The sequence below is a fragment of the Parasteatoda tepidariorum genome, chromosome 7 (assembly GCF_982258835.1).
Source record: "Parasteatoda tepidariorum strain Cologne lab strain chromosome 7, Ptep-v5.0, whole genome shotgun sequence".
NCBI classification, from domain to species: Eukaryota; Metazoa; Arthropoda; class Arachnida; order Araneae; family Theridiidae; genus Parasteatoda; species Parasteatoda tepidariorum.
In genome coordinates, this window is record NC_141761.1 from 114,120,445 (window position 1) to 114,135,357 (window position 14,913).

Consider the following 14,913-nt stretch of genomic DNA (forward strand, 5'->3'; position numbering starts at 1 on the left):
AGTTTTGAGGGCTAAAGGTGGTCCTACATGTTATTAGCAGGATGGTCTTAATGTAATGGCTCTTCGGTGTATAATAAAAGTATAATGGACCGATAACAAAATAAAAACAATTTCTTTCCTGCGAATCACGAAGTAAGATTCATCAATGGATCGTCTTCAATTCATGGTTCTTCCTCCGCCTGGTTCTTCCTTTTTTTTTCTTTTTTAACTTTTGAATAACATAATACTTGTTGATGACGAAATATTTCTTATTCTGAGAAATATACATTACACACAGTTAATGATAAAAGTATAATTGACTGATAACAAAATAGAAACATTTTATTTCATGCGAATTGCAAAGGAAGAGCCGATCATGAATCTTCCTTCACGTCATAGATCCTTCACTAATGCCCATGTTTCTTCTGTCATGGATCTTCCTTCGCAAGGGCGATGCTTACTTCGCGAGGTCAATAAATAAGCAAAATAAAATAAAAAAACATTTATTACAGCTGAAATTGTTAACGCTTGTTGGTGATCGTATTTTTTTATTTTTCTTATTTGAGAAATATCATTCCACATAGTTTATGATGTGAAGATAACAAAATAAATACATCTTTATTCCATTATGAACCCCGCATCAAAATTAAATTCTAAATTTCGACACATTTTTTATCTGAGTAGATAATACAGTTACTAATATATGTTGAATTTGTTAAGAAAGTATTTATAGACAATTGAAATTGGATCCATAATAGAATGCTCGTCTTGTGAAGGTAAAATAGAGCATGCTTAGTTACCATCATAGTTTTTGTATCTATTAGTAGAGGGGATTTCAATTTGATAGAAATACAATTTTGTCGATGAGTAGAGTGAATCGCATAGCTTAACATAACTGACTAGCTGGAGTATGAAAATTGTAGCAGAAACTCTCTGATGCATTATAATTCAATGTTTTCTCACATGACCAGCAGTAACTATCGTTACTTTATCTCTAAATAATATCTTCAAAATTTTGACTCTGCTTAAACAAACTAACTAGCCCAAAACTGAAAAGAATATAATAGAATAAAAAAAAATAACGTTTAAGTAAGACAAAGCTAATTAATAAAAAAGTACTTTTTTTCGAACTTCAAACAAAAACTTTGGGAGCATCATTCTCGAAATGAGTTCCAAATACTTTCGTGAATTCTCGATTAATTTTTCTTTAAAAGTATAATATTTATATTTTATATGGAAGCATTTTTTTTTAACTTAAAGAAACTCTTTCAGAGCCAAAATAAAGGAACATTTAAACAGACATTATTTTTCTAAAGCAGGCAGAAAATATTATAAAAACCTTTATTAAGAAATATGTGTTTCACAAATATTCCAGCTAAATTTGAGAATGGTGCTCGGCTTAAGAAGTAAACAATTTCTGAATTCAAACATTTAAGGAGACCCATCATGTCACCATACGATATGATTCAAAATATTAAAAACAAAAATCATACACTACACTGATTAGATTTAAGTTATAATCAATCGAAACGGATCACATAAAAGCAAAACATTTATAAGGATTTACTGTTGATACGTATGATTAGAAACTATTATTTTATTTCTTTTAATAGTAAATTTGTTCATAAAAATTGCTTTAAGGGCAATAAAATATTTAGGAGGCTATATCTAGCTACAAAATGTAAATTTAAAGAAATATATACATATCTTACATATCCCTGTGGAGCTCTGATTCTGTATTCACACCACAATCCATTATGATAGTTTCTCTTACCGAAAAAGGGACTTTCGATTGTTCCTAATTTTGATGCGTCCTATTCATCAAGACCGCGACATTGGTAGTCATCGCTGTCAGCAACTGACAAAATGGAAATAAATTTTAAAAAATATTGTCTTGAAAATGTCATATTGATTTGATTCATTTTTTCATTTACCTCTGTACAAATAATGTATTAAATTTAACGACACATGCATATATTTTACTATACCTGCCTTTTATCGTGCAAAGTAATGCATTACCAATATAAACTTTTTTTTAATTCTTTTAGCAGCAGCTTTTGATGCATATATCATTCGCTGGAGCGTGCAAACACTCCACCGCAAGCAGTGAATAAACATTGAATATAAATTAACATCTAAATAAAACATGTAGCATGAAAACATTAAAATATTATAAACATTTTAAGTATTAGAGCATAGGAACATAGAAACAAAGTCATTCAGATTGCAGGGCTTGTAATAGTCCTCTGTCGTAGATGCTTGACAAACCCTTATTTGCTCATCATTCACCCTCCTTGCACAGAAGACAGTTTGGATAAGACCTCGTTTAAATGATTCTCAAAAGTTCTCATTGAAGTTATTTTTAATTATTCTGTTTATAGAAAGCATTTCTCTCTGGTAGCATTGCAAGATGTTTTTTTTTTTTTTTGGCAAGGACATCTCATTTCCATAGATATTTACAATGAGAGGTTTCCCAATATCAACTATCGATCAAGTTTAAAGGAGAAAATAAATTTTTACTATTAGCAGCCAAAAAGATAGAAACGATTTATGGATTGCTGGAAGACAACGGATCTAGTTCAGCCTCAACAGCTGAAACATTTCTAGAATTATTCTTTTGCAACTTTAACCTTGGAATGTGGACATTTTCTATGAAAATCTCGCGTTTCTATATAATGTGACGAAGAAAAGTTGCTTTACAGGCATTTCCTTTTGTACAAACTTGTATACATACATACACACACACACACACATATATATATATATATATATATATATATTTAAATTATATTATATATATATTATATTATTTTAAGGGTTTGGGGGACCGACAATAAATTACAAACGGAAAAAAATGTTTTGAGCACCCTATGACAAAAAATACAGCAATAACTTTTGACTGTTATTTGATTATTATATGTAATATCTGCGCAGAATTTCGTAAAACTAGCTTCTATATTTACGGAGATATGGATATTTCTGTAGAAAACTATATCTTTGTCTTCGTTTTTCGCTATAACTTTAAAACTATTCAAAAAAAGTAAACAAAAATTTTGGAGCAGGTTAAAATTAATTACGAAATTATTATTTTAAGATTTGAGGAAAATCTGTTTAAAACTACTTAAGATATCAGTAATAAAAGTAGTTCTTTTATACTGCGTATGCACGAGAAAAATTAAGAAATATTTTTTGTTAATTTTGTAGAGAATTGTATTTTGCTTAATATTTTAAGTCTTAGAACACTAAGACAGGCTTTTATTTCTTTAGAGAGAGCAACTCTCAAGATTGGCCTGAGAATAAACGAGAGCAAAACTAAATATTTGCCTTGTATTAAAACAAGCTTCAATAATACCTTAAATTGAAGAATATAAGTATGAGGTTGTTGACAATTTCGTTTACTTGGGTTCTGTGATCAACAACAGAAACAATATTACAATGGAAATACAAAGAAGAATAACTATAGCCATTAAATGTTTTAATGGAATTCCAAAATGCATAAAATCTAATGCAATTCAAAGAAAAAAAAATGTTTAATTATATGAATATGTTTTAAGATCAATTTTAACATATGCTTGTTTCACATTGTGACAAATGTTTAGATCGAAAATATGTATAGTCCCTGCAATCAATTTTGCATTTTTACACTTTCCCTTTCAAAGTGCGTTTTACATTTTTGTAGACTGTTTATTTGTTTTCACCACTTAATGGAAGAGGTATTATGTTTTCACTATTTTTTTATTTTTGATTGTGACCTTTCATTGCGTTATTGTGGCACAAGTATTTGTCTCATATACGATAAAAGGGCATCGTTAAATTTATTATTTATAGAATAATTCATTTCTTTCACTTTTTACCCAGCAATACGACTGCTTGTGAAACCTGAACCATATCTTGTACGGATTTTGCTATGTTGGGTACTTTTGAGAGAAAGGTCTTGAGAATTATTTTTGGAGGAATTCAAAAAAAATGGTGCGGGGCTTAGAAGATCAAATCTCATATAATTAACCTGACATTATTAACTTTAGTCTATACATCTATACATAATAATAAACGCGGCTGTGTGTGTGTGTCTGTAATCACGATATATCGCCCCAGAAGCCTCGCCCAGGCACGAAACTCGGCACATAATTGTGTTTTGACATAATGAAGAAGTATTTTTTTTCTTTTTCAAAAATTTGGATTAGTTTCTTAGTTATCAGTCATTTTGAAAGAAAATCTATGCTTTTTCGTCTTCAAAGAGCCATATTCAAGAAACTATTAAAAAATGCATATACTTTTCTCCACTCTTATAAATGTATGCTAATGCGAACCTTACAATTGAAATATTAATTTTCGACAACTTAAACCAATAATATACGAAGGAATTAATAATTTAATTGTAAGGTTCGCATTAGTTTACATTTATCAAAGTGGATAAAACTTTAACTTTTGCACTAGAAATGTGGCAACATATTAGATACGTAAATAGAACGCTACGCTTTGATATATTTATCGCTGTTCATAATTGTTATAATAAGTTTTTCTTCTTCTTTCCACGCTCTTTTTTTTCTTCTTAAGCGAAGACGATAAGGGAAAATTATACTTGAGGATGCCCCTTGGCGAAATTGGTGACTTATGTTTGGCGCTATTCCTGTTTGCGCGGAACACCGTGGTAACAGAAATAACGGCCAAAACATAATGATATTTCAAAAAACATTGGAAAATTTCAACAAAACATCGGATAAAGCTTGCAATGAACCCAATATAAGAAAAATTAATAATTCCAATAAAAAGGATTTTGAATCGAAGCAAAAATTAATGGAGTAGGGGCAGAAAGAAAAGGGAAAAAAAACAACTCACTTCTTCATTAAGCTTGAATATACTCAGATTTAGGTGCACAGAATTATCTAATAACAGTTAGATACTGTCTAAATTTATCGTGAATAGAATCTGTGTACCTCCATCGTCACATAAATTCGGCGAAATATGAATCGAAAATGGCGTTTGTGGTACCGAACTGGTGATGACATTTTTTTATAAAGTCCCTTTTTATGACTGCCCACATACCTTCGATCTTATTGACCAGAAGTAAAAGTAACCTTACCAGCCGGTATCTAACGAAGAACTAATGGACCTCTGAAATTACGTATACCGTTGAACATTAATAACGCTAAAATCTAAACCGTTGAGAATCACGATTGGGTTTCAACATCGCCCAGCTTGGCGATCAACCGCGATCACAACTTGGCGAGAATCAAGGGGCACCCTCAAATATAGTCTACCCGACGTTAATTTTTGTAGCGATATAGAAATAGAAATTGATACCATAAAAAATTAATTCGTTTTCGTGTTCTTTTCATGTATTTAAAGCAACTTTTGTATGCTTTTACAATTTCTGAGGCCTTTTTTTAAGAAAAAAAAACAAGTCTCCACCTGATAGTTATATTATAGGTTAGGTTACCATAGCAAAGTTACATCTTCAAACATCCTCAAGAGCTATAACACATCTGCAGCAGAACTGGATATGAAGACAAAATTGCAGGACAATAACACTTTAATTGTCCACTAATCTTCAGATTTCCTACTATGTTTTAAAAAACTTTATTTGTGGAAACCTTTAGCGTGGCGGACAGCTGGCCGCCTTAGGCGGCTAGTAAAAAATAAAATGTGCAGGCCACGTAATCAGACCGTACCACGAAAGGAGTTTTCAACGCCAGACCAGTTGGCACACGAAAAAGAGGCTGGCCGAATTTGAAATGGATAGATGGCCTAGAAAAAGACCTTCTGTTTTTAAAAACTAAAAATTGGAAAACACTAGCAAAAAAAAACTTATCTTGAAAAAAAACTTTTCGAGAAGGCCAAGGCCCACCCTGGGCTCTTGAGCCATAGATGGTGAATTTGATGATTATCTTAATAATTTAAAAAGTTTCAAGAAAGTTTCAAGTAGTTTTCGTACTTTTTAAAAGAAAACTCAAAATAAGTGGTTTCCATATATTTCATTTTGTACTTTTAAACAAGATTTATTAAAAGAATAGCATCAACATTGCTGGGGTCTATCCCCCACAAAAGTGCGTTTTCTTTCCTTATTAAATTACTTTTTGATGTATGTTTATTGTATAGGTGTATGCTTGGTGTATGTTTATTGTATTACAAAAAAAGTTTTTGTTTACAAAAATGTCCATATCTTCATAAATGTTTAAGCTACGATTACGAAATTTTGTGCGAATATTTGCATATAATAACCAAATTAACTGTTACGAGTTACAAATCTGTTGCTACATTCTTTCTCATCGGTTGTTCAAAAGCATTATTTTCCGTTTGTAATTTATTATTGGTCCCTTAAACCTTTGAAAGCTTTAAACGTCATTGATATATATGAGAAATCGTATAATCTAAGCATGCTTGAAGTTATAAAAAGATTCTTTAAGTATTTCTGGAAAAAGATGAAAATATGTATTAGTATAGAAGTGTTTTCATTATTTTGAGCACCCCTGTAATTAACTAGTATAATCACAGATATTTTTTTATTTTCTTATTTTGCAATTTCAGAAAGTTTTTTAATAATTTTAATTCCAAATAATTCTCTTGACATTATTAGAAAAATTCATTAGTTATCATTGTTTAGTTTTATTGATCAATTGTTTTGCAATGTTAACATTTTAACTACAAATTCCAGGCTAATCAGTGAGGATTCCCGAACAACAAATAGGATTTTTCTTACAATTATTGAATGAAAAGACAGTCAGTAAAACTTACTTTTGCACTCAAAGAGAGGTAAAAAAAAATATGGGTCGATATAAAATTTGAGTAGTTGTTGGAAAATGAGTATTTTTTTTCTTCAAATGTAAGACTTCAAACTGTAACATTTTAATAATAAAAATCGTATTCTATATTTGGCCTACCGGATCTTATTGGTGAACAGTCAACTATCACAATAGTTTTTACCTTTTGTTAACTGGAATACAAGTAGTTACATAATTACCATTCTTAATGTAATTCTCAGAATACGTGTCAAAATTTTAAGCCGAAAAGAACAAAAATTGAGTGTCATAGTTTAATATTCAAGCGAATAAAAAACAAAAACGCCATTGATTTCTGTCAAATCAATGGTGAGGAGGACCTGCTACTTATTGTTTGTGACACCTAATGTACTTCCTAGTAAGGATATATGAAATATAAGTCAGTCAGTATGAAAGACCTTATATATTTTTAAAAAATTCCAGATTTTGATTCGTGTTAAATCCTCTTTAACTTCTTCCCTTAATAATTTTTTTAAAAAAACAGCAAAAGTTTTTTTTTATAATTATTATTAACAAATACAAGGAACTAAACCGAAACACAATACAAAAGTTTCAAGTTGAAATTTTAATTTTTTTATGCGTAAAAAGTATTTAATTTACTATCAGTTTACTATTGCGAGTTATCGCGGGCAAAAGTTAAATATTAGTCTTTGTATAATAGTTATTGAAACAACATAAAGTAATACTTTATAAACGCCAGTGAAGTGATACGACATTCTCTCATTTCTCTATTAAATTCAGCAACCATTGTTTATAAAATGGTTCAAAACACGTTCTCACAATCCAATAGCAAACAAAACTTGACGAACCACAGCAGATTTTTTCTTTCCGGCCGAGTAAAAACGTGATCAAACCAAACGATTCTGCAAACGGAATATTTGCATTCTATGCATAGATCGGATAATCAGGAAAACGGTTAAAAATTCGTTAGGTTTTAACCCCCGTTATAAGATTAATTAACGATCTCTAACGGGTATATTTTTGTGCCAAAATTTTAATTTTTTGAAAAAATGGTGGAATTTTTCCACTACTACTACAGAAAATAAGTTTCTAAAACTCTCTCAGAATCAGCTATTAATTTCTAATAACTATTTTCAGGAAGATTTAACCTGTTTAGAAATTTCCATCAAGAAACAAAATTTGTTGAAAGAAAGAAACTTAAGATAGTTTGAATTAATACGTAATTTTAGAATTTAACAAATAAAAATAATAGGTACGTAGTTTTAAAAAATCCGAAATAAACTTACGAAAAACGAAATATATTTATGCATATTTTTAAAAGGATGTGCGACATACCTATTAATAGAGCAAACAGCAAAATACACGTAACACATTTTAGTACCACCATCATCCTGCAAACTCGTCATCCCCATTGCTTGAAGTCAATGCTGAAATACACTTTGTTCAATCATGAACACATGGCGGTATTCTCATGGGCAGCTGTTCTTGATAATTCAAAAAAAAAAAAATAAGATGTTTCAAATTTATAATTTTTATTTTATTTAAATTTACCTTAATCCCATATTATTGTGGAAGGATGTTGGGGTAAATGCTGATAATATTTTTCATTTTCAAAAATAAATTTCTGATAAAAAAAATCTACTGATAAATAAACTACATTTAATAATAAACTTATGATAAATAAACTTAAATGAATAAGCTCATAGACTACAGTTTGATACTAAGCATATATCCTTGAATATATGGCGGTGTCTATCCTTATCAGAATCCTTAAAAAATTAAACAATAAAAGATATGTAAGCAAGAAATGCTATTGATATGAAAGAAATATCTATTAAAAAAATACATCAAAGCCTGTTTAATTGCAGATTAAGACATGGTTTTTCGAATAATCCCATTTTAACTCAATTCCGTACTCACCCGTACAAACATGTTTTGGATGTTTTATAATTCCACCTATCGCAACAGTTATATTTTTAACTGGTTAAAATATTAATTTGCAACACTATAGTGTACATTTATAGCAAGGATTCTAAAAATACAGATTAAGGTTCAGTAATTTTCGGATGCTTACGCTCAATGAATAACAAAAGATTGTACGCGCCTGCATGTACAGTGCACAAAAAAAAAACCGACCAGCCTGAATAACTTTTGATCTAATGATCGGTTTTCCACGTTCTAGGACTTAATCCTTATGGCTCAAGGGGGGTGACCTCAAATATGCTAATTATTAAGTGCAGGCGTTATTTTAAGTAACGAAATCAAACATAAAAACGAACTTTCTCTGAATAAGCATAGAATTTTTTCGATAGATTCACACTTCTCAAACCAAATATGTAGGGGATAGCTGCAAAGTAGGGTCCTAATAATTTGTTCAGAAAATTCCTCCAAAGTTTGGACTCCTTCATTTCAATTTTACTTTTTGCGTGTTTCGCTATATCTCAAGAACTTTTTAAACGAATTGAAAATGTTTTACATATAATTATAAAATTCGCTTTTTTGGTGCGCTTTGTGAAAATTGCCAAAGGTATAGAGATTAACGGATCATGAAAAGAAGAGATAGAAGCTATAGCGATAATAAAGATAGTCAGTGAGTTATTAAAATTGAAAGACAATAATGGTTAAAAAGGATGCTGAAAGAAGAAACTATGCCCTCGTGTGATGGAAGATGAGATTACAATATAAAACAGACACCTAACTTTGCCAAAAACTAGTTTCTTCTATAAAACTAGAATATTAGAAGTAATTCGAAAAAACGACTCTTACACAAACTTCTCGTTTTTTTAATAATCACTTTCTCTTCTAACTCTCTTCATAACAAAAAGTAAAATGAGCATTGAGCTCGGAAACTTTTTAGCATATCAATGAAATATGGGTGAATATTTAAGTTTCAAATAAAGTAAGAAAAAAAAAGGTACTTGTCTAAATGACATTATTCAGCCAACTCTCTGAGTTAATATACGTCTTGCGAATATGTGGTTCACGATATACGTGATTTGGACATATTTATTAATCTAGTTAGATATTTCTTGTTTAATTTCATTTTATAGGTAATGTTAATTTTTAATATGATTACAGACGAATGAAATGCAGAATTTAAAGGTAAAAGATCAAAATAAAGCGTATTGAAGCTGATGTAATTCTGGCTCAAAAAAAGAAGGAAAGATCTGAAAGAAGGAAGAATACAGATTTTTCCATTATCTACGCGTCTACCTGAAGTATGCTATGTCCTGCTTTCACCTCGTATTCATAGAAAAATATTCTGAAAGATACTTGTTACGCGCCTTATTTGAAATAATTACATTTTTGGCTGCATCTCGGAAAATATTTTTTCATTAATGAAGATTGTCATTTGTAGTTAAACCAGTTATCTAATATCGAGCGATAATAATTATACATTTTGCTTCAAAATGCTTTTTATCAAATATGCTTCTTAAAACATGACTTTTTTACATGACTTAAAACATAAACCCAAATTTCCCAATATTTTTTGAGGAAAATTGAAATATATAATTTCAGATTTAATTACAAAAACGTCGTTTATGGCAGATTCTTTAATGATAAAATATTTTTTTACTTGTTTCATCAGATAAACTGAAGGAACAACATAAAAAACATTTTAGCGCAAGATCCACGTCTAAAACCACGTGTCGTGTCTATTTTGTTTACAGTTTCGCTTTTGTAACATTTTTATGAGATTAAATATGTCAAAATCAACGGTTATTGAAATAAATAGCAAAAGTTATTTTTTCGAGAGTAAAATTAATGGAGAAATTTGTCTGGTAAATTTTGACTGAAATGAGTTTGCATGCCTTATCAAAGGCAGCTATGTTTTGTTGATCTTTATTTTGTTACATTGAACTTCTTCAAAATGTGTTTTGCTTAATCTAACATTAAGTCCTCGGAAAGAGCAACAAATAATAATAAATAAATAAATTTAATTGTTTTAACTTTATTAATTGCTTCGGTAGATGCTTGTGCATGCTGTTTTATATCGATTTATTGATTATTTACTTTTATATTTTCAACCCCGTGAGCTGAACTGGTATTCAGACAGTAAATAAATAAAAATTTTAAACTAGATAGTTTTTCTGGATAATGCTGATGTAACTACAATGTTGAGGTTGAGTTTTGATTCAAAAGGGGAATCAATGGAATATAAGCTGTAAATACAATTGTTACATCAATTAAAAATTGAGCTGTGGTGAGTCGTCATGAGTCGTGCGGTGATTCACTTAGGTTAAACACCTAAATTATTTATTAATACAGTGCATTTTCTGTGTGTATTTTATTTTTTACTAATTTTCTATTTAATTATACAATATAATAAGTTGCACTATGTAGGGGAGAGGGGGGCACTTGTGAACAGGGGGCACATGTGAACATGGTATGTTTTACCAATATGATTTGAAATAAAAAATCTGGAAAAATTTTCAATTGATGGCAGTACTAGTCCTACCTCTCTGCGAAACTTTCAGTACAATGAGACATTTTGTTGTTCTATTCTGACAATTTCTTTGTATCAGTTGGTGTTGTATATATTATAATCACTAGCTTCTTCAAGTGAAAGCATAGTATAAATCAACTAATAAACTGAAATTAACTATTGCAGACCATTATATGAACATTCAGGTAAGTTTATGACAATTAATTTTTTTTTACTCAATTAAAAGTTCTTTATTTTTCAAGTAAGGTTTAAGAAGGATGATGGGGCACTTGTGAGCAAATCATCTGGGGCAGATGTGAACAGTTTACATGTGCCCCTACATAGTATTAAGATTATTATCCTCATGATATTATAAGTTTAAAAAATATGTATGCATTTAAAATTATTATTATTTAATTTTCCATAATTAATTTATTATTTTTTTCTTTAAAAAAAATTTTTTTTTATTAAATGGTTGATCGCGCATCACGCATATTAACTGATACACCTGAGAAAGATAGAATTGCTAAACTACAGATGAAAAGATAGAAAAATGAAAAAAAAGCATGAAAGAGTATCAGAGAGGAAAGAAAAAGGCCCATTACAACTCCTGAGGAACATGAAGTTGCGAAAAACCCAACAGTGAAAAAATTATTGTACAGCTGAAAAATTATTTTCTTATTGACAGTACTGTTGTACAGTTTAAATTCGCATAGTAAGCTACAACCCCTTCAGTATAATACGTATCTATATCTGTCATATTAAAGATTTTTTTCCCTTGAAATATGATGATTGCTTTGCGTTTTTAATCTTGTTCATATGTGTCCCCCTCTCCCCTACATTAGAAAGAGAGATAGAGAGGAAAAAAAAGTAAAAGTTATGGAAACTAAACAGAAATATTTTCTCAAAATCATGGACCCTGGCTTTTCAATTATTGGGGGATCCGGAAACCTTTGAATTATATATTAAATGTATACATACGTACATGTATTTTAGGTAAATACATTAAGTTTATACATAGACACATTTTTACGTATGTCGTTGTATGTAAATACGTATAAAATTTATCATTATATAATCTGTTTTGCATTATACACGCAATATACAATCGTATTTAGTTGTAATCGTACATTTTGATTACTTTTAATCTTGTTGCAAGTAATCGTTATTATGTGTATCATGATAACTTGCATTTAGATTACTCGTAATCACTGTTACAGTATTCAAAACTATGCGCAGTTGTAATCTTACAAGTAATAGGTTATTGTAATTCGTCAGTGTGATCACGATTACAGTTTCAATCAAAAGTATTTTAAGTTGTAATCATGATTACGAGTGATTAATTACTTTAATTAATATAATTTTTGAGCTCTGTTTAATTCCTTAATCATTAATATGAGCTCCCCTTAATCATTAGGATTCATCAATGTCCGTTAAAATCCAAATATTATATCCAAATATAATATTATAAAGCATTTCTTTTTATTTTGCGTAATTTATTAAATTTTTAAAGTTGTTCAACAATTATGCTTAAAATTAGTAGTAGTCTAATATTTAAAAGATTTAGTATTTAACTTGTAGATGACAATATATGCATATTAAAACATAAAACTTCACACTACTTTTTCTTAGCTGCGTTACGGTTTTTTAAAATCACTGCTTAACATTGCAAAAGCGCAGTTATTTTCATAAACACGCATTTTGAGCCATTTTCGTAAACGCACATTTCGTTTATACATTGAATGCGCATTCTGTCCATTTTAGAAAAGCTCACCGACAAACACGTTATCCAAACTATTTATTTTCCGATCAGAAATCGTCAAAAAACAAGAAAGATTTTTAGAAACTCCGTAATTTTCAAAAAACTTCTTGATTCTGATACCCCAAACGAGATATCTCAAACATTTTATTAAAGCATAGAAGAGAAATTTTTAATTCAATTTATCACAACTAGGCATCATAATTTTTACAAAATTATTCGATTCTTTTATCAAATATGTAGACAAAGATTGTAGACAGTGGGCTCGAACCTGTATGCAATGCCGAAGACCAAAAATACTAAGTCACATCACAACCAAACCAGGAAAATTTCCTCAAAAAGATTTTATTTTATTTTATAACCATCGTTGAACAGCATATTTAAGTTTACCATTACTAATGTTTAACTGTTTAACTCCGTCGCTTTGTAATTTTGAACCCAATTCAGAAGACAAGAGAACTCCAGGTTCAAGTATTAGGGAAATTTTGCCTTCCTATCTGATGGAACTAACCCGCATTTGAAGTTAATGCTGCTGTTGAATTTCACCCATAATGACATTTTTTTACACAAAAAAATAGACAATTGTAATCGAATTATTGCGATCACTGTAATCGAATTATTGCGATCAATAAGACTACAAAAATAATTGCTTCAGATGCAACAAATATGAAAAAAAAAGTTTCCTAAATCAAAAGGGAATATTAGGTTGCTAAAATATTATTAAACATTTTTGATTATTTTTACTAAAATACAATAATATTCTGCATACATTATGCACCACTATTTACTGTACTGTAAATCCTGTAGAGATTAAATTCCTCAATCAAGAAGATGAAGAAAAACTTACCTCAGCCATCAAAGACAAACTTCAATATCGTGACAAACAACAGAAATTCACTTCTCTAATAATTCCCATCACATTTTGATGGTTAAGACGTCATTACAGAGAAATAGCTCAACTAGTGTCAACAATTGCACCATTAACTAGATCAAATCTAATTCACATTTCTCTGAGACTTTCAGGTCATTTTTCTCACAGCAATATCAGGACAAATTTTATTATTTTTATTTTTCTCTTTCTTCCTCTATTTTGTTTTCCTTTTTATACTTCTTTCTTTATTTTTGTTATAACCTCATTTATTGTTTCATTAATTGTTTTTTCTTTTAAACAAATGTGATGCACTTCATTGTCTTCCGCAAAACTTTCAATGTTGTTTACTAAATTTTATTGTAAAATTTTTTTATATGCATTACGTAATATGCAATTTTTTATAATAAATTCCCACTGATCAGGCTGGCTCGCCGGGTTGTGGCGAGCTGGACTGGTAGCCAGATGTGGACTATAAGGGTAAGGGTTTTGCAAACCTAGGTACGTGTTCACGTCTGGAGGAAGAAAAAAAAAGTTTAATAAATATAAGAAAAAGATGGTGCCATAAGATGACTAATAACACTACTCTTGCATTGTAAATTTTCATTGATAATCCAAAACACAATATTTTGAAACAAAGAAAGAAAAATTTTCTTCAAATTCTAGGGATTTTTTTTTAAAAAAGAGAGTCGCTGAGTGGTTCAATTAAATTGCTGAGTGACTAAAGCATGCTAATTTTATTTTTCTATCACGAATACAGTAGTTAAGATTAGAAAACAAATGTTAAACATAGTAAATTGAATGCATAAAATTCATAATGTAACATTTATATTATGTTAAGGAAAAAAAGTATTAAAAAAAAGTTTTCACGATAAGACGAAAGACTTATCTATGAAACGTGGTAAAATTATTTGACTGTTTCACTGGCAGCATATTGATAAAGTACTAATAAAGACTCTCCATTCGTGAAGGAGAAATTACAGATGTTTTCTTATCACACTTTAAAAAGATTAAAATCGATACATATGATAAGCATATCATTTTTTTTTCAATAATACTTATCCCTATGAAACTAAGTTTTTTTAAAAACTGTGCAAATAAGACAAGTTTGGAAATTTAACATTTTAGATTTTTTGAAACT

At 29.6% G+C, this 14,913-nt stretch overlaps 1 protein-coding gene across 1 annotated transcript in view; it reads right to left on the reverse strand.

Annotated features, from left to right (window-relative positions):
* LOC107441451 (plasminogen) overlaps window positions 1-14,913 on the reverse strand; it is a 50,117-nt gene that overhangs the window by 32,680 nt on the left and 2,524 nt on the right. Inside the window, 1 exon segment of the mRNA XM_087168932.1 lies at window positions 1,692-1,837. Within this exon segment, the coding sequence (XP_087025058.1) occupies window positions 1,692-1,837 (146 nt within the window).